Source organism: Nerophis ophidion, linkage group LG13 (assembly GCF_033978795.1).
Source record: "Nerophis ophidion isolate RoL-2023_Sa linkage group LG13, RoL_Noph_v1.0, whole genome shotgun sequence".
Lineage (NCBI taxonomy): Eukaryota > Metazoa > Chordata > Actinopteri > Syngnathiformes > Syngnathidae > Nerophis > Nerophis ophidion.
In genome coordinates, this window is record NC_084623.1 from 54224144 (window position 1) to 54246175 (window position 22032).

General features: G+C 41.8%; 1 protein-coding gene across 2 annotated transcripts in view; it reads right to left on the reverse strand.

Annotated features, from left to right (window-relative positions):
* The window catches only part of vps53 (VPS53 subunit of GARP complex), a 123786-nt gene that overhangs the window by 7295 nt on the left and 94459 nt on the right, over positions 1–22032 (reverse strand). For both annotated transcript variants that reach the window (XM_061919223.1, XM_061919222.1), the window contains exons 15-20: positions 18785–18932; positions 14185–14267; positions 12712–12790; positions 12486–12634; positions 12336–12405; positions 9888–10025 (exon numbers count right to left, since the gene is read on the reverse strand). In XM_061919223.1, coding sequence (XP_061775207.1) covers positions 9888–10025; positions 12336–12405; positions 12486–12634; positions 12712–12790; positions 14185–14267; positions 18785–18932 — 667 coding nt within the window. The remainder of the gene's footprint in view (positions 1–9887; positions 10026–12335; positions 12406–12485; positions 12635–12711; positions 12791–14184; positions 14268–18784; positions 18933–22032) is intronic.

Sequence of the window (22032 nt, forward strand, 5' to 3'; positions counted from 1 at the left end):
GCAAATCATATTGTTTAAAAATGCATTTTCCTGTGACATCATTGCGCTCAGATTATATATATATATATATATATATATATGTGGGAAAAATCACAAGACTACTTCATCTCTACAGAACTGTTTCATAAGGGGTTCCCTCAAACATCAATAGATTGGGATTGAAAAAAAAAAAATTTCTTGATGATTGAGGGAACCCCTTATGAAACAGTTCTGTACAGATTAAGTAGTCTTGTGATTTTTCCCACACATACAGATATTGCGCTCTATCACGGTATCGAGCACTATTCTCTGGGTAATCCAATCAAGACATATATATATATACATACATATATACCTATAGATATTTATCTATAGGTATCTATATCTATCTATAGGTATCTATCTATCTATCTATCTATCTATTTATAGGTATCTATCTATCTATCTATCTATCTATCTATAGGTATCTATCCATTTATAGGTATCTATCCATCTATCTATCTATAGGTATCTACCTATCTATCTATCTATACGTATTTATCTATCTATCTATAGGTATCTATCTATCTATCTATCTATATGTATTTATCTATCTATCTATAGGTATCTATCTATCTATCTATAGGTATCTATCTATCTATCTATCTATCTATCTATCTATTTATAGGTATCTATCTATCTATCTATCTATCTATCTATCTATCTATAGGTATCTATCTATCTATCTATCTATATGTATTTATCTATCTATCTATAGGTATCTATCCATCTATCTATCTATATGTATTTATCTATCTATCTGTAGGTATCTATCTATCTATCTATCTATATGTATTTATCTATCTATCTATAGGTATCTATCCATCTATCTATCTATAGGTATCTATCTATCTATATGTATTTATCTATCTATCTATAGGTATCTATCTATGTATCTATCTATCTATCTATCTATCTATCTATTTATCTATCTATATGTATTTATCTATCTATCTATAGGTATCTATCCATCTATCTATCTATAGGTATCTATCTATGTATCTATCTATCTATCTATCTATCTATCTATCTATCTATCTATCTATTTATCTATCTATCTATAGGTATCTATCTATCTATCTATAGGTATCTATCTATCTATCTATCTATAGGTATCTATCCATTTATAGGTATCTATCCATAGGTATCTATCTATCTATCTATCTATCTATCTATCTATCTATCTATGTGTATTTATCTATCTATCTATAGGTATCTATCTATCTATCTATCTATCTATCTATCTATCTATCTATCTATAGGTATCTATCCATCTATAGGTATCTATCTATCTATCTATCTATAGGTATCTATCTATCTATCTATCTATCTATCTATAGGTATCTATCTATCCATCTATCTATCTATCTATAGGTATCTATCTATCTATCTATCTATCTATCTATAGGTATCTATCTATCCATCTATCTATAGGTATCTATCTATCTATCTATCTATCTATCTATAGGTATCTATCTATCCATCTATCTATCTATCTATCTATCTCCACCGTTTACCACATACAAAAAAGATTTGAAAGGATCAGAATTTAAACTGTTCACAGACATAAAAAAAAATAAAAAATCACAAAAAAAGCTTTGGAAAGAACGCCTTCCATTTTCCCACAGCAGTTTTTGATTTCATGTTACACTGTTCTCTCCCAGGTTTGGTATTTTTTTCCAAACCTTCAATTTCGGTCTTTGATGGAAGTCATTACTTTGGGGAGAACCTTGATGCTGCACTAAATAATAGGGTTCAAAACGCCGGCGAGTCCGTTTTCTAACCACCCATTTTCCCCGGGGCCAGCTACCTCCGAGTTTGCCTATCACGTTCATCACGGTACAAAACACTCAATAATGTCCACGTTTCGGGAACATTTTGTAAATCATTTTACACAATCTGCCTGCTTTTTTTTTTTTGGTGTTCCAATCAATCAATCAATCAATCAATCAATGTTTATTTATATAGCCCCAAATCACAAATGTCTCAAAGGACTGCACAAATCATTACGACTACAACATCCTCGGAAGAACCCACAAAAGGGCAAGGAAAACTCACACCCAGTGGGCAGGGAGAATTCACATTCAGTGGGACGCCAGCGACAATGCTGACTATGAGAAACCTTGGAGAGGACCTCAGATGTGGGCAACCCCCCCCTCTAGGGGACCGAAAGCAATGGATGTCGAGCGGGTCCAACATGATACTGTGAAAGTTCAATCCATAGTGGCTCCAACACAGCCGCGAGAGTCCCGTCCACAGGAAACCATCTCAAGCGGATCAGCAGCGTAGAGATGTCCCCAACCGATACAGGCGAGCGGTCCATCCTGGGTCCCGACGAGCGGTCCATCCTGGGTCTCGACTCTGGACAGTCAGTACTTCATCCATGGTCATCGGACCGGACCCCCTCCACAAGGGAGGGGGGGACATAGGAGAAAGAAAAGAAGCGGCAGATCAACTGGTCTAAAAAGGAGGTCTATTTAAAGGCTAGAGTATACAGATGAGTTTTAAGATGAGACTTAAATGCTTCTACTGAGGTAGCATCTCGAACTGTTACCGGGAGGGCATTCCAGAGTACTGGAGCCCGAACGGAAAACGCTCTATAGCCCGCAGACTTTTTTTGAGCTGTAGGAATCACTAATAAGCCGGAGTCTTTTGAACGCAGATTTCTTGCCGGGACATATGGTACAATACAATCGGCAAGATAGGCTGGAGCTAGACCGTGTAGTATTTTATACGTAAGTAGTAAAACCTTAAAGTCACATCTTAAGTGCACAATGCTGCGTTTCTGTCCAAGAAAGCAGCCGACTGAGGGGGAGAGAGAAAAGTCTGGACTATATTTCAATGTGACTGCATGACGAGGCATACGCTTAACTTTGGGCTGCTAATCCGCAAACAAGACGAGTGCAAGCAAGGACAACCTTAGGAAGGAAAAGAAGGGCTCCAGAGAGTCAGAGTGCAATCAGAAAGACAGACCGGCATTCACTTTGTGGGTGTGGGCATTTTTCTTCGCCCTGGGGACTGTTAATAAGGGTGGGGTTATCCAGGGCAGTACATACCAATGTCCCCCCCCCTTTGAGACCAGGCCAACTGTCTTGGTCGGACTACTCCTTGCATCCCACGTATGCTATGCATCGGAACTAGGAGATTTTTGCAGCAAATTCCTGAAAACAGTGCTGCTGTTGTGCAAAAGGAACTTGGAGCACTTTAAACACAATAGCAGGTCCTTGTATTGACATTGTAACCTCACTAGTAAGCAGAGGTGGGTAGTAACGCGTTACATCTACTTGAGTAACTTCTAAGAGTAGTTTTAATGCAACATACTTTTACTTGAGTATATTTATAGAGAAGAAACGCTACTTTTACTCGGCTGCATTTATCTACATTCAGCTCGCTACTCGCTACTGGTTTTTATCGATCTGTTAATGCACGCTTTGTTTGTTTTGGTTCGTCAGACAGACCTTCAAAAGTAAGATCTATCACATGCCTGCGTTTCACCAATCAAATGCAGTCACTGGTGATTTTTGCAGCAAATTCCTGAAAACAGTGCTGCTGTTGTGCAAAAGGAACTTGGAGCACTTTAAACACAATAGCAGGTCCTTGTATTGACATTGTAACCTCACTAGTAAGCAGAGGTGGGTAGTAACGCGCTACATTTACTTGAGTAACTTCTAAGAGTAGTTTTTATGCAACATACTTTTACTTTTACTTGAGTATATTTATAGAGGAGAAAGGCTACTTTTACTCGGCTGCATTTATCTACATTCAGCTCGCTACTCGCTACTGATTTTTATCGATTTGTTAATGCACGCTTTGTTTGTTTTGGTTCGTCAGACAGACCTTCAAAAGTAGGATCCATCACATGCCTGCGTTTCACCAATCAAATGCAGTCACTGGTGATTTTTGCAGCAAATTCCTGAAAACAGTGCTGCTGTTGTGCAAAAGGAACTTGGAGCACTTTAAACACAATAGCAGGTCCTTGTATTGACATTGTAACCTCACTAGTAAGCAGAGGTGGGTAGTAACGCACTACATTTACTTCGTTACATCTACTTGAGTAACTTCTAAGAGTAGTTTTTATGCAACATACTTTTACTTTTACTTGAGTATATTTATAGAGGAGAAACGCTACTTTTACTCGGCTGCATTTATCTACATTCAGCTCGTTACTCGCTACTGGTTTTTATCGATCTGTTAATGCACGCTTTGTTTGTTTTGGTTCGTCAGACAGACCTTCAAAATTAAGATCTATCACATGCCTGCGTTTCACCAATCAAATGCAGTCACTGGTGATTTTTGCAGCAAATTCCTGAAAACAGTGCTGCTGTTGTGCAAAAGGAACTTGGAGCACTTTAAACACAATAGCAGGTCCTTGTATTGACATTGTAACCTCACTAGTAAGCAGAGGTGGGTAGTAACGTGTTACATTTACTTGGGTAACTTTTGGGATAAATTGTACTCCTAAGAGTAGTTTTAATGCAACATACTTTTACTTGAGTATATTTATAGAGAAAAAACTCTACTTTTACTCGGCTGCATTTATCTACATTCAGCTCGCTACTCGCTACTGGTTTTTATCGATCTGTTAATGCACGCTTTGTTTGTTTTGGTTCGTCAGACAGACCTTCAAAAGTAGGATCCATCACATGCCTGCGTTTCACCAATCAAATGCAGTCACTGGTGATTTTTGCAGCAAATTCCTGAAAACAGTGCTGCTGTTGTGCAAAAGGAACTTGGAGCACTTTAAACACAATAGCAGGTCCTTGTGTTGACATTGTAACCTCACTAGTAAGCAGAGGTGGGTAGTAACGCGCTACATTTACTTGAGTAACTTCTAAGAGTAGTTTTAATGCAACATACTTTTACTTTTACTTGAGTATATTTATAGAGAAGAAATGCTACTTTTACTCCACTGCATTTATCTACATTCAGCTCGCTACTCGCTACTGATTTTTATCGACCTGTTAATGCACGCTTTGTTTGTTTTGGTTCGTCAGACAGACCTTCAAAAGTAGGATCTATCACATGCCTGCGTTTCACCAATCAAATGCGGTCACTGGTGATTTTTGCAGCAAATTCCTGAAAACAGTGCTGCTGTTGTGCAAAAGGAACTTGGAGCACTTTAAACACAATAGCAGGTCCTTGTATTGACATTGTAACCTCACTAGTAAGCAGAGGTGGGTAGTAACGCGTTACATTTACTTGAGTAACTTTTGGGATAAATTGTACTCCTAAGAGTAGTTTTAATGCAACATACTTTTACTTGAGTATATTTATAGAGAAGAAACGCTACTTTTACTCCGCTGCATTTATGTAATGAATAATTCCGCTGGTAATCACAGTGTGAAAAATAACGTTCAAAATATAAAACATTCTCATGCATTTTAATCCATCCATCCGGTTTCTACCGCACCAGTTCAACAAGTTGCATTAATGGTAAGAAATATTTCATTTATTGTTGTTAGCTTCAGAGGAACAATGTTATTAAAACCAATAAGATACTTCCATCCATCCATCCATCATCTTCCGCTTATCCGAGGTCGGGTCGCGGGGGCAACAGCCTAAGCAGGGAAGCCCAGACTTCCCTCTCCCCAGCCACTTCGTCTAGCTCTTCCCGGGGGATCCCGAGGTGTTCCCAGGCCAGCCGGGAGACATAGTCTTCCCGACGTGTCCTGGGTCTTCCCCGTGGCCTCCTACCGGTTGGACGTGCCCTAAACACCTCCCTAGGGAGGCGTTCGGGTGGCATCCTGACCTGATGCCCGAACCACCTCATCTGGCTCCTCTCGATGTGGAGGAGCAGCGGCTTTACTTTGAGTTCCTCCCGGATGGCAGAGCTTCTCACCCTATCTCTAAGGGAGAGACCTGGAAACTCATTTGGGCCGCTTGTACCCGTGATCTTATCCTTTCGGTCATGACCCAAAGCTCATGACCATAGGTGAGGATGGGAACGTAGATCGACCGGTAAATTGAGAGCTTTGCCTTCCGGCTCAGCTCCTTCTTCACCACAACGGATCGGTACAACGTCCGCATTACTGAAGACGCCGCACCGATCCGCCTGTCGATCTCATATCCTTTCTTATGAAGAGAAATTACTCCCTCTCTTGACTTCTTTGACCACTCCCTGGACTTCACCATGTTGCAAATACACCATTGACCATCTACAAGAAGCTGAGCGTCACAGTCTTTTTCGATCAGTTTGATTGTTGCTTGTTATGGTTCTAATCACATCTACAGGTGTTTTCAACACCTGATTGAAAAGACCTTATTCAAATTCTGTTCTTAAGAGTTATGATCTTCAAGGGGTTGAATCATTTTGTCAAGTACATATTTAGAGAAATGACACTGTTTGGTATGTTACAAAATGTAATGTAATTCAAGTTGAATTTGTCTATTTAATGCATCTTTATTTGATATGACTATAAACAAAATATGGAATAAATGTCCAACTTGATAAAACACCAGGGGTTGAATAATTTTGATCACAACTGTATCTTTGGAGGTGGGAGGAAGCAGGAACCCACACAGTCACGGGGAGAACATGCAAACTCCTCGCAGAATATTGTGAGGCACATGTACTAACCCCTGCCCCACCGTGCTGCCCTCTAGTTCATTTCCGGTGGCCATGTACTGCTCGCCTGTGTATCCGCCTCCGCTTGGGATGGTTTCCTGCTGGCTCCGCTGTGAACGGGACTCTCGCTGCTGTGTTGGATCCGCTTTGGACTGGACTCTCGCGACTGTGTTGGATCCATTGTGGATTGAACTTTCACAGTATCATGTTAGACCCGCTCGACATCCATTGCTTTCCTCCTCTCCAAGGTTCTCATAGTCATCATTGTCACCGACGTCCCACTGGGTGTGAGTTTTCCTTGCCCTTATGTGGGCCTACCGAGGATGTCGTGGTGGTTTGTGCAGCCCTTTGAGACACTAGTGATTTAGAGCTATATAAGTAAACATTGACTGACTGACATTTTATCAACTATTAATACTCCCAAACATCTGGTTTCTTTTCCTCTTTCAATGTCTACTACATCTATTTGTTTTGTTACCAAATAGCATTATTTTAGTTTTACTGAGATTAATGAGATTGAGATTCATTTTAGACGCTCATTCAGTAAAAAAAAACAGTTGAATGCAAGCGAGTCTTGCTCAAGTGGTAATGTAATGGCTTGTATCGGAACGACAGATTTTTACATCTGTTAAACGGGAAAGAGAAGGTGTACTGTGTGGCGGCCGATCGAGCTGTAACAAAAATGATCTATTTGAAGTTCCATGCCTTTAAAAGGTCAGAAACGCCATTCCTTGGTTGACATGACGAGCAACGCTTTAACCACACCGGTTAGATCCGTCATAACATTGAAAGTGCCCCATAAAGATTGATAGTGTGTGTGCCACCGTGCTCCACTCACATCTGAAACCGCGTTGTTTTGAGTTTATGCGGGAACGGCTAAACTGTTTAAACTGGCCTCAAGAGCGTGTTTATTTCAAACATTTATCCAAAGAAGGAGCCAAGACAAAGTGGCGCTTTATAAATTTGACATGTCACTTTTTTTCTTAGATTTGTATGTTATACACAAACCTTGTTGGGACAAGAACACCCTTTTTCTCCTCTAAATGGTAAAAATCTGGCAGTGCACTGCAAAAACTGAAATCTAAGTGAGATGAAATATCTCAAATAAGAGTGATATTTGCTTATTTTCTTTCTGATAAGATAATTCTTCTCACTAAGCAGATTTTATGTTAGAGTGTTTTACTTGTTTTAAGGGTTTTGGTCCTAAATGAGCTCAGTAAGATACTAAAGTTTGTTGTTGCGATTGTATGACCTATATTGAGTAAAACAGGCATGAAACCACAAACCCTGTTTCCATATGAGTTGGGAAATTGTGTTAGATGTAAATATAAACAGAATACAATGATTTGCTAATCCTTTTCAACCCATATTCAGTTGAATGCACTACAAGGACAAAATATTTGATGTTCGAACTCATAAACTATTTTTTTTTGCAAATAATAATTAACTTAGAATTTCATGGCTGCAACACGTGACAAAGTAGTTGGGGAAGGGCATGTTCACCACTGTGTTACATCACCTTTTCTCTTAACAACATTCAATAAACGTTTGGGAACTCATTCATTCATTCATTTTCTACTGCTTATTCCCTTTCGGGGTCGCGGGGGGCGCTGGCGCCTATCTCAGCTACAATCGGGCGGAAGGCGGGGTACACCCTGGACAAGTCGCCACCTCATCGCAGACGTTTGGGAACTGTGGAAACTAATTGTTGAAGCTTTGATAATGGAATTGTTTCCCAGTTTTGTTTTATGTAGAGCTTCATTTGTTCAACAGTCCGGGGTCTCCGCTGTCGTATTTTACGCTTCATAATGCTCCAAACATTTTCGATGGGAGACAGGTCTGAACTGCGAGCGGGCCAGGAAAGTACCCGCACTCTTTTTCTAGGAAGCCACGCTGTTGTAACACGTGATGAATGTGGATTGGTATTGTCTTGCTGAAATAAGCAGGGGCGTCCATGAAAAAGACGGCGCTTGGATGGCAGCATATGTTGTTCCACAACCTGTATGTACCTTTCAGCATTAATGGTGTCTTCACAGATGTGTAAGTTACCCATGCCTTGGGCACTAATGCACCCCCATACCATCACAGATGCTGGCTTTTCAACTTTGCGTCGATAACAGACTGGATGGTTTGCTTCTCCTTTGGTTGCTGAAATAAGCAGGGGCGTCCATGAAAAAGACGGCGCTTAGATGGCAGCATATGTTGTTCCAAAACCTGTATGTACCTTTCAGCATAAATGGTGCCTTCACAGATGTGTAAGTTACCCATGCCTTGGGCACTAATGCACCCCCATACCATCACAGATGCTGGCTTTTCATATTTGCGTCGATAACAGTCAGGATGGTTCGCTTCCCCTTTGGTCCGGATGACATGATGTCGAATATTTCCCAAAACAATTTGAAATGTGGACTCGTCAGACCACAGAATACTTTTCATCAGTCCATCTTAGATGATCTCGGGCCCAGAGAAGCCGGAGGCGTTTATGGATGTTGTTGATAAAAGGCTTTCGCTTTGCAAAGCAGAGCTTTAACTTGCACTTGGAGGTGTAGCGACGAACTGTATTTAGTGACAGTGGTTTTCTGAAGTGTTCCTGAGCCCATGTGGTGATATCCTTTAGAGATTGATGTCGGTTTTTGATACAGTGCCGTCTGAGGGATCGAAGGTCATGCCGCTTACGTGGAGTGATTTCTCCAGATTTTCTGAACCTTTTGGTGATATTATAGACCGTAGATGTTGAAATCCCTAAATTCTTGCAATTGCACTTTGAGAAACGTTGTTCTTAAACTGTTTGACTATTAGCTCACGCAGTTGTGGACAAAGGGGTGTACCTCGCCCCATCCTTTCTTGTGAAAGACTGAGCATTTTTTGGGAAGCTGTTTTTATACCCAATCATGGCACCCACCTGTTCCCAATTAGCCTGCACACCTGTGGGATGTTCCAAATAAGTGCTTGATGAGCATTCCTCAACTTTGTCAATATTTATTGCCATCGTTCCCAACTTCTTTGTCACGTGCTGCTGGCATCAAATTCTAAAGTTAATGATTATTTGCTAAAAAAAAACAATGTTTACCAGTTTGAACATCAAATATGTTGTCTTTGTAGCATATTCAACTGAATATGGGTTGAAAAGGATTTGCAAATCATTGTATTCTGTTTATATTTACATCTGACACAATTTCCCAACTTATATGGAAACGGGGTTTGTATATCGTGACATGGCCTCAAAATATCGAGATATTAAATCGGCCAGCCCTAATTGCGTGTCTTTATCGCACCAGTAATGTAAAGTACCGCAGTTGCTCACCTTAAGTATCATCTCCGCTCGAGTCATGCCCTTCACCACGATCTTGGTGTAGCTGGCAGGCGCCTTGCGTAGTACCTGCGAGCCTATGGAGGGCAGATCCAGCAGGACGGTCTTTAAGGAGTGTGTGTCCAGGAGGAGCTGGTGGGGAGGAACATGCATCGAGTCAATGACGTAAACCGACACTCAGTACACGGCAACATACTTGCCAACCCTACCGATTTTCCCTGGACACTCCCGAATTTCAGTGCCCCTCCCGGGGCAAGACATTCTCCCGATTTCCACCCGGACAACAATAATGGGGGCGTGTCTTAGAGGCACTGCCTTTAGCATCCTCTCTCACCTGAAACCTGCACCCCTTAACAGCCGCATGCTGTCCAGGCGTCCGCTTTTCCTCCATATAAACATCGAGCCGGCCCAGTTACATAATAATGTAGCGTTGTACGGGTTGAACAATGGTCTTTACTCGAAGATGTCAAGAAATTCTGACACGTTGTATGATATTTTAACTGGTTTAATGATAACCTTAATTTCAAGCACACACACACACACATAAGTGAATGCAGGACTGTGGGAACCCCAACTGTGGCGATTTCTAAGCTAAATCGCAAGATGGATCACATCATGGAGAAGTTTGCTGAAAAGGAAGATTGAATTGAAACAATAAAATACAGCCATGGACTAAGAACAGACAAGACATTGTTTTGTCTGTTCGCGAAAAACAAACATCCTAATCTACGATTTGACTCCCTCGAATAGCCTTGAGGACCAGGCAAACATCTGAAAACACCCTCGAGGACACCTCAATGATGGGCGCTTTTGACCTCCCTCCCTTCTCAATGAAACCTGGAGTCAAACTTTTTCAGATCGGCCTCAGTCTACAAAAACATTACACCATCACACCCAAGACAATTGGGCACACTCGCACACACCTCCCCTCACCCACCCCACGCCTTCACCACCGCTTGTAATGTGTTTATGTGTGCATTGCAAATGAGGTTTTTTCCCTTTGGACTCAGCCTGGATCCCCTCCCGTGGGTCCAGCCTTTGACTGATATTTTTTTACTCTTCCCTCCTTTCCCACCCTTTTTTAAGGAGAGCGCCGTAAAAATGGCTGACCTGTTGGCGGTCCCGTGTTCTCTCCCTGTAACGTATGTCTGCTCTTAGTGGGACTGTGCCGAAAATGTACTTTTCAGTTCTTATGTGTCTTGTGCATGTTAAGAAATGACAATAAATCATTTAATTTTCCATTTCCATGCAAAGCATACTTGGTCAACAACCATACATGTCACACTGACGGTGGCCGTATAAACAACTTTAAGACTGTTACAAATATGCGCCACACTGTCAACCCACACCAAACAAGAATGTCAAACACGTTTCGGGAGAACTTCTGCACCGTAACACAACATCAATCAATCAATCAATGTTCATTTATATAGCCCTAAATCACAAGTGCCTCAAAGGGCTGCACAAACCACAACGACATCCTCGGTAGGGCCCACATAAAGGCAAGGAAAAACTCACCCCAGTGGGACGTCGACAATGATGACTATGAGAAACCTTGGAGAGGTTTCTCATAAGGGACTGAAAGCAATGGATATCAAGCGGATCCAACATGATATTGTGAAAGTCCAACCCATAGTGGATCTAACATAACCGTGAGAATCAAGTCCAAAGTGGATCCAATATAGTAGCGAGAGTCCCGTCCAAAGTGTAGCCGGCAGGAAACCATCCCAAGCGGAGGCGGATCAGCAACGCAGAGATGTCCCCAACCGATACACAGGCGAGTGGTCCATCCTGGGTCCCGACTCTGGACGAACAGAACAAATACCCAGAATCCCTTGCAGCACTAACTCTTCCGGGACGCTACAATAACAGCTACGGCTTTTGGAGCGCGGTGCACAACTGCACACACAATGAGAAAGAGACGAAGCAGAAGAGTGAAGAAGAGTAAGAAGAAGAAGTACGCTTGCAAGTTCCAAAGTGATTGGAAACAATTATTTCATTTCATCCAGGTCAGCTTGAAGGGGAAGGGGTATGCTACGCCCCCCCCCCCAAAAAAAAACCCGCACCCCGCCATCCTCAGTGGCCTAGTGGTTAGAGTGTCCGCCCTGAGATCGGTAGGTCGTGAGTTCAAACCCCGGCCGAGTCATACCAAAGACTATAAAAATGGGACCCTTTACCTCCCTGCTTGGCACTCAGCAGTAAGGGTTGGAATTGGGGGTTAAATCACCAAAAATGATTCCCGGGCACCGCTGCTGCTCACTGCTCCCCTCACCTTCCAGTGGGTGATCAAGGGTGATAATTTCGCCACATCTGGTATGTGTGTGACAATCATTGGTACTTTAACTTTATCTCAACGAATTCAGAGGTCTCAAGGTTGGCAAGTATGCACGGCAATGTCCCTGAGATGGGGACCTAAAATTAGAAAATCATGCGTAAACGTACTTGTTCTGCTCCCACCATGCTGATAGGCTTACACCGGAACAGGTGGTTGATAAACTTGGGGATGAAAGAACTAGAAGAGAGAGAGAGAGAGGTGACAAACACAGTTAATGCCTCTTTGCTTCAGGCCGACTGAGTACCAAAATATGTTACTTTGTGAATTTGATGCAGAATTGCGTGAAGTATTTGCGCGTGGAGGCCAGGTTGTCCCTGATGATGGGCACATTCTGCTTGATGTGCATGATGATGGAAGTCACGTAGGGACTCTGGTCACCGACATGCTCCACACTCTGCCACGGCATCTGGGAGGGGGCAAGCGAAAGCACGATGTCAGTGCGTTGGTTGCAAAGGTGGACGTTAACAGATGGTAAAGGCTGACCTTGCTCATAGCAGTGAGAGCGGGGTCACAGGCTGCATCGAGGTCTTGAACGAGGAGCTGGATACTGTTCGAGATCACACTGGTAGAAGAGCAAGGAGTCACTTTAGTACACTATACAATAAAATACACCCATCATTTCTATTAAAGGTTTGGGTAGAATTTTATGAAACAGAAGCAGTTTTCTTTTAAATAGTATAGAAATGTATCACAGATGTTGGTTTTTTATGGAGGAATGTAGTTAATTTATTATGTAGTTCATAACATGGTCACTATTGCCTACTTTGTCTTGTTATATTCTTATTTTACTGTTATATTGTTATTCCCATTGTTTTTATTCTTTTTGTAATATTTCTCTATTTTGTTTCCTTTTAAACCCCCATTATTTACTTTTTATTAAATTGATCTCAACTCTGTACACTGCTGCTGGAATTTTAATTTTCCTGAAGGAACTCTCCTGAAGGAATCAATAAAGTACTATCTATCTATCTATCTATCTATCTATCTATCTATCTACATACATACATAAAAGATATACAAAACAAAGTGCTTTACAAAGTTAAAAACAATACCTCGGTGACCCATATCATATCCCTCATTATCGCACGCACGCACGCACGCACGCACGCACGCACGCACGCACGCACGCACGCACGCACGCACGCACGCACGCACGCACGCACGCACGCACGCACGCACGCACGCACGCACGCACGCACGCACGCACGCACGCACGCACGCACGCACGCACGCACGCACACACACACACACACACACACACACACACACACACACACACACACACACACAATTATATGGACTGAGTACAGAGGAGACATGTGAGTAAACACTATCACAGGAGCCATTTGCACCAGGAGGTCATCAGACCATGGCCACCGGAATGCTGGCACAAAATAGCCCCCGCAAGCACGGCCGAGAACCCCTGAGGCAGATGGCTCATCTGAGGAACGTTGGGAAGAAAAAATAATAAAACTTGTTCAAATAGTAAGAACCATGAGTATATAAAGATTAAAATACAAGTAAGACATATGAAGATTAATAGAAAAAAAAGAATATACAGTAAATAAATAAAACTAAATACAATCTTGCATAACTAATAGGATAAAAAGTAAAACACAAATGACTTCAATAAAATTATTACTTTCAGGTAAAAGCTAAATCAAAAAGGTGGGTCTAAAGCTTGTTCTGAACGTTCGCCGCAGCCCTGAGCTAAAAGCTACTACATAGGGTGAAACGAGTGTAAAAATTACTATTTGGGTGTTATTTCATGTCTAGAGGTTTCAATTATGTTTAAAAACATGTTAAGAATGCCCTAAACTTTTTTTTCATGCTTAAACTATGAAAATATTAAAAAAAAAATCCAACAATCCTCCTTTGTGATATCAAGAAACTGGCTGCTATAAATGAGGGACGACTGCATTTAAGAACAGCAAAGAAAGTGTGTTTGTGACATACGTGCTGAATGTATCCATCTCTCCAGTCAAGTTGATTCTCTCCATTAGGACATTGTCCACTTTCTCTTTGAGCTTCTCTTCAAGCTGTTAGGAAACACAAAAGATGTCCATTAGAGCTCAGCCGGTGTATGGCAGCAGTACGAAACAGAACAAACGAACCAATGAACGAACGAACCAATGAACGGACCAACTTACGAACCAACGAACGAACCAACGAGCGAACCAACAAACTAATGAACAAACCAACGAACCAACAACAAAGGAAACAACAACGAAGGAACCAACGAACGGACCAACGAACAAACCAATGAACAGACCAACGAGCCAACCAACTAACTAACCAACCAACCAACCAACGAACCAACATACAAACCAACGAACGAATCAACGAACCAACCAACCAACGAACCAACCAACCAACCAACCAAGAAACCAACAAACTAACGAACAAACTAACGAATCAACCAACAAACGAACAAACGAATCAACGAACGAACGAACAAACCAAAGAAAGAACCAACGAACCAACCAATGAACGAAACAACGAACGAACCAACAAACGAACCAACAAACGAACCAACCAACGAACCAACCAACGAACCAACCAACGAATGAACCATCGAACAAACCAACGAACCAACCAACTAACGAACCAACCAAAGAACTAATGAACAAACAAACAAACCAACCAACTAACGAACAAACCAACTAATGAACAAACCTACCAACGAACAAACCAACCAACAAACAAAAGAACGGACCAATGAACCAACGAACGAACCAACCAACCAACGAACCAACCAACAAACTAATGAACAAACAAACGAACCAACCAACTAACGAACAAACCTACCAACCAACAAACCAACCAACAAACCAACCAACCAACAAAAGAACGGACCAATGAACCAACGAACGAACCAATGAACCATCGAACGAACCAATGACCCAACAAACCAACAAACGCACCAACAAATGAACCAACAAACAAACCAACAAACGAACAAATCAACGAACGAACCAACGAAAGAACCAACCAAGGAATGAACGAACCAACGAACCAACCAACTAACGAACAAACAAACGAACAAACAAACGAACCGACCAACTAACGAACAAACCAACCAACCAACAAACCAACCAACCAACAAAAGAACGGATCAATGAACCAACGAACGAACCAATGAACCATCGAACGAACCAATGAACCAACACATGAACCAACAAACGAACCAACAAACGAACCAACAAACCAACCAATGAACAAATCAACGAACGAACCAAACAACGAACGAACCAACCAAGGAATGAACCGACCAACGAACCAACGAACGAACAAACAAACGAACCAACAAAAGAACCATCCATCCATCCATCCATCCATCCATCCATCTATCCATCCATCCATCCATCCAAGTATGTCAAGGGACCTGAAAGCTGCCGTAGAACATTCCATTAACTCCACAGAGAACCCGGAATTAAGACCCAGACAAAGCTTCTTTTTCAAGATTGATATTTTTGGACCATTATTTTAAATGGCAAAGTCAAAGATAAAAGATACTAAATGGGTTTTAAATCACAAGAAATAACAACTGGTAGACTGCAATACATCACAGTCATATTTTGCTAGACAGTGGACTACTTTATTAAACACCATTATCTTCAAATCTGTATAACAACTCCTCCCTCATTGGTGGCTAACTTGCTCGAGGCTTGAGAGACTTTTTTGAGCGCTCTCTCTCTCCTCTCATGGCTGTATCTTAACAGGTCACGAGTGTGTGTGTGTGTGTGTGTATGTGTGTTCCGAGAAGAAAAGCTCTGTCACGCTTGTGGAGAAGTACTTTGGTGCTGGCTGCTAATTTGCATGACCGAGCGATACCCCGGGATAGGAGATAAATTGCTTCTGCGACGCCGCCCGTACATCCGCAAAGGTGTATTGCGAAACAGCGTCGGCCATTGAAATGGATTTTAATCAATTTCATTGTTGCTTGGCCCCCAAAAGAGCACAATTTTAACAGGCAACTTGCCTTTTCAAACGAAAAACAAACGATTAGATCAGGGGTGTCAAACGTACGGCACGAGGGCCGGATCAGGTTTTATCCGGCCCGCGGGATGAGTTTGCTAAGTACAAAAATGAATCTCAAACATTTTAATAAAATAAACACCTTTTCTAAATGTGTCCACTGCAATTCACACACAACAACAGCAGTTGTGAATTGATTAACGTGCACCCCGACTTAAACAAGTTGAAAAACTTATTCGGGTGTTACCATTTAGTGGTCAATTGTACGGAATATGTACTGTACTGTGCAATCTACTAATAAAAGTATCAATCAATCAATCAATCAAAGTCAAGTTTTCATCCACCGTAAAGCAGTTTGTCTGCCGTAAACACCAATTATGTGACACTCTTAAACACGACAATACTGCCATCTACTGTACATTCATTAGGTTAGAAAAATAGTGACGGACAATAGAACAAGGATGAACCATTCAACCCTTAACTCAACAATGAGTAGATGAGTGATATAAGTGTGTGTATGTGTAAATAAATGAACACTGAAATTCAAGTATTTCTTTTATGTATGTGTATATTTATATATATGATTAAATAAATATTTATATATATAGCTGGAATATCGATTCGAATACAAATCGCGATTCTCACGTTGTGCGATTCTGAATCGATTCTCATTTTCAAAGTGAAGTGAAGTGAATTATATTTATATAGCGCTTTTCTCAAGTGACTCAAAGCGCTTTACATAGTGAAACCCAATATCTAAGTTACATTTAAACCAGTGTGGGTGGCACTGGGAGCAGGTGGGTAAAGTGTCTTGCCCAAGGACACATCGGCAGTGACTAGGATGGCGGAAGCGGGAATCGAACCTGCAACCCTCAAGTTGCTGGCACGGCCACTCTACCAACCGAGCTATACCGCCCCAAAAAAATCAATTTTTTAAATGTATTTATTTATTTTTTTAAATCAATCCAACAAACCAATACAAAGCAATACCATAACAATGCAATGCAATTCCAAAACCAAACCTGACCCAGCAACACTCAGAACTGCAATAAACAGAGCAATTAAGGAGACACAAACACAACACAGAACAAACCAAAAGTAGTGAAACAAAAATGAATACCAACAACAGTATCAATATTAGTTATAATTTCAGCATAGCAGTGATTAAAAATCGCTCATTGACATTATCATTAGACATTTATAAAAATAAAAAAAAGAACAATAGTGTCACAGTGGCTTACAATTGCATGGCATCTCATAAGCTTGACAACACACTGTGTCCAATGTTTTCACAAAGATAAAATAAGTCATATTTTTGGTTCGGTTATTAGTTAAAACAAATTTACATTATTGCAATCAGTTGATAAAACATTGTCCTTTACAATTATAAAAGCTTTTAAGTCTCACCTTAAAACTCATCTGTATACTCTAGCCTTTAAATAGACCTCCTTTTTAGACCAGTTGATCTGCCGCTTCTTTTCTTTCTCCTATGTCCCCCCCCTCCCTTGTGGAGGGGGTCCGGTCCGATGACCATGGATGAAGTACTGGCTGTCCAGAGTCGAGACCCAGGATGGACCGCTCGTCGGGACCCAGGATGGACCGCTCGCCTGTATCGGTTGGGGACATCTCTACGCTGCTGATCCGCTTGAGATGGTTTCCTGTGGACGGGACTCTCGCGGCTGTGTTGGAGCCACTATGGATTGAACTTTCACAGTATCATGTTAGACCCGCTCGACATCCATTGCTTTCGGTCCCCTAGAGGGGGGGGGGGTTGCCCACATCTGAGGTCCTCTCATAGTCAGCATTGTCACTGGCGTCCCACTGGATGTGAATTCTCCCTGCCCACTGGGTGTGAGTTTTCCTTGCCCTTTTGTGGGTTCTTCCGAGGATGTTGTAGTCGTAATGATTTGTGCAGTCCTTTGAGACATTTGTGATTTGGGGCTATATAAATAAACATTGATTGATTGATTGATTGAAAAAAAAATCTAGTACTCTGCTAGCATGTCAGCAGACTGGGGTAGATCCTGCTGAAATCCTATGTATTGAATGAATACAGAATCCTTTTGAATCGGAAAAATATCGTTTTTGACTCGAGAATCGCGTTGAATCGAAAAAAATCGATATATTATCGAATCGTGACCCCCAAGAATCGATATTGAATCGAATCGTGGGACACCCAATGATTCGCAGCCCCAATATATATATATATATGAAATACTTGACTTGGTGAATTCTAGCTGTAAATATACTCCTCCCTCTTAACCACGCCCCCCAACCCACACCCCCTGAATTTGGAGGTCTCAAAGTTGGCAAGTATGCCTGTATGCTCTCCTAATCCTTTTTTTTTTTCCCCATGTACGTAATAGTATTCTTAGAATGTGCACTTTGGACACTTCTGCGTCAGCGTATCCCGAAAAACTCGTAAATTGGGCCACTCGTACCCCCAAGGTACCACAGCATAACTCCTGGATCTTAAATAGATGCCTTCCTTTTAAAGTTTTTTTCGGCGGAGAAAGGGGGGGGGAAACAATACTGTCCTATATTCAGAAAAGAGTGTGGCTGTTTGGAATATACGTGCCTGCTGCGTGGTTGCGAGGCAGTACTCGGCGGTGCTGAGGATGCTGCAGATGAGACACAGCTCGTCGACGGTGAACTTGGTCGTCTCCGAGCCTTCCTTCTCTTTCAGCAGACTGCTGATTGTCAGACCCACGCTGTTACTGCTCGACCTGCGGCGAGAGGCAGAAAGGCGGTTGCAGAAAAAAAATGTGACTAGGAGGGGGGGGGGGGGACAGACAACACTCCTTAAAGGCCTACTGAAATGAGATGTTCTTATTTAAACGGGTCCATTCTATGTCTCATACTTGATCATTTCGCGATATTGCCATATTTTTGCTGAAAGGATTTAGTAGAGAACATCGACCATAAAGTTCGCAACTTTTGGTCGCTAATAAAAAAGCTTTGCCTGTACCGGAAGTAGCAGACGATGTGCGCGTGACGTCACGGGTTGTGGAGCTCCTCGCATCTGAACATTGTTTACAATCATGGCCACCGGCAGCGAGAGCGATTCGGACCGAGAAAGCGACGATTTTCCCATTAATTTGAGCGAGGATGAAAGATTCGTGGATGAGGAAAGTGAGAGTGAAGGACTAGAAAAAAAACTAGACCAGAGGGCAGTGGGAGCAATTGAGATGTTATTAGACACATTTACTAGGATAATTCTGGAAAATCCCTTATCTGCTTATTGTGTTACTAGTGTTTTAGTGAGATTATATGGTTGTACCTGTACAACCCCGCACCTTTCTTCAGCACCAGTCGACGGGTGGTGGCGATGCCCATCTCTGCCCTCTTCAAAACACGATCGTTCGAAATGATCGCTGCATAATACACTCTACTTTGCGTGTGTGTTAGCTTGACCGCTCTGTTCCATAGTAAAGCTTGACTGTCATCTTTCGGGAATGTAAACAATGAAACACCCGGCTGTGTTTGTGTTGCTAAAGCTGGCCCGCAATACACCGCTTCCCACCTACAGCTTTCTTCTTTGATGTCTCCATTGTTCATTGAACAAATTGCAAAAGATTCAGCAACACAGATGTCCAGAATACTGTGGAATTTTGCGATGAAAACAGACGACTTTAGCTGGGAACAGAATGTCCTCGACAATCCGTGACGTCAGGGGCACGCGTCATCATACCGAGACGTTTCAGCAGGATATTTCGGGCCAAAATTTAAAATTGCAATTTAGTAAACTAAATCGGCCGTGTTGGCATGTGTTGCAATGTTAATATTTCATCATTGATATATAAATTATCAGACTGCGTGGTGGGTAGTAGTGGGTTTCAGTAGGCCTTTAAACGGGGATAGCAGGTCCATTCTATGTGTCATACTTGATCATTTCGCAATATTGCCATATTTTTGCTGAAAGGATTTAGTAGAGAACATCGACCATAAAGTTCGCAACTTTTGGTCGCTAATAAAAAAGCCTTGCCTGTACCGGAAGTAGCAGACGATGTGCACGTGACGTCACGGGTTGTGGAGCTCCTCACATCTGAACATTGTTTACAATCATAGCCACCGGCAGCGAAAGCGATTCGGACCGAGAAAGCGACGATTTCCCTATTAATTTGAGCGAGGATGAAAGATTTGTGGATGAGGAAAGTGAGAGTGAAGGACTAGAAAAAAAAAACTAGAGGGCAGTGGGAGCAATTCAGATGTTATAAGACACAATGCTGACTTAAAGGCCTACTGAAATGAGATTTTCTTATTTAAACGGGGATAACAGGTCCATTCTATGTGTCATACTCGATCATTTCGCGATATTGCCATATTTTTGCTGAAAGGATTTAGTAGAGAACATCGACGATAAAGTTGGCAACTTTTGGTCGCTAATAAAAAAGCCTTGCCTGTACCGGAAGTAGCAGACGATGTGCGCGTGACGTCACGGGTTGTGGAGCTCCTCACATCTGAACATTGTTTACAATCATGGCCACCAGCAGCGAGAGCGATTCGGACCAAGAAAGCGACGATTTTCCCATTAATTTGAGCGAGGATGAAAGATTCGTGGATGAGGAAAGTGAGAGTGAAGGACTAGAAAGAAAACTAGAGGACAAGTGGGAGCAATTCAGATGTTATAGGACACATTTACTAGGATAATTCTGGAAAATCCCTTATCTGCTTATTGTGTTACTAGTGTTTTAGTGAGATTATATGGTCGTACCTGTACAACCTGAAGGTCTCTTCAGCACCAGTCGACGGGTGGGGGCGATGCCCATCTCTGCCCTTCGCAAAAGCCCCTCTTCGAAACACGATCGTTTGAAATGATCGCCGCATAATACACTGTACTTTGTGTGTGTGTTAGCTTGACCGTTCTGTTCCATATTAAAGCTTGACTTTCATCTTTCGGGAATGTAAACAATGAAACACCCGGCTGTGTTTGTGTTGCTAAAGCTGGCCCGCAATACACCGCTTCCCACCTACAGCTTTCTTCTTTGATGTCTCCATTGTTCATTGAAGAAATTGCAAAAGATTCAGCAACACAGATGTCCAGAATACTGTGGGATTTCGCGATGAAAACAGACGACTTTAGCTGGAACAGAATGTCCTCGACAATCCGTGACCTCAGGCGCATGCGTCATCATACCGAGACGTTTCAGCAGGATATTTCGGAGCAAAATTTAAAATTGTAATTTAGTAAACTTAAAAGGCCGTATTGTCATGTGTTGCAATGTTAATATTTCATCATTGATATATAAACTATCAGACGGTGTGGTCGCTAGTAGTGGCTTTCAGTAGGCCTTTAAACGGGGATAGCAGGTCCATTCTATGTGTCATACTTGATCATTTCGCGATATTGCCATATTTTTGCTGAAAGGATTTAGTAGAGAACATCGACGATACTGTTTGCAACTTTTGGTCGCTAATAAAAAAGCCTTGTCTGTACCAGAAGTAACAGATGATGTGCGCGTGACGTCACGGGTTGTGGAGCTCCTCACATCTGAACATTGTTTACAATCATGGCCACTAGCAGCGAGAGCGATTCGGACCGAGAAAGCGACGATTTTCCCATTAATTTGAGCGAGGATGAAAGATTCGTGGATGAGGAAAGTGAGAGTGAAGGACTAGAAAAAAAAACTAGAGGGCAGTGGGAGCAATTCAGATGTTATAAGACACAATGTTGACTTAAAGGCCTACTGAAATGAGATTTTCTTATTTAAACAGGGAAAGCAGGTCCATTCTATGTCTCATACTTGATTATTTCGCGATATTGCCATAATTTTGCTGAAAGGATTTAGTAGAGAACATCGACGATAAAGTTCGCAACTTTTGGTC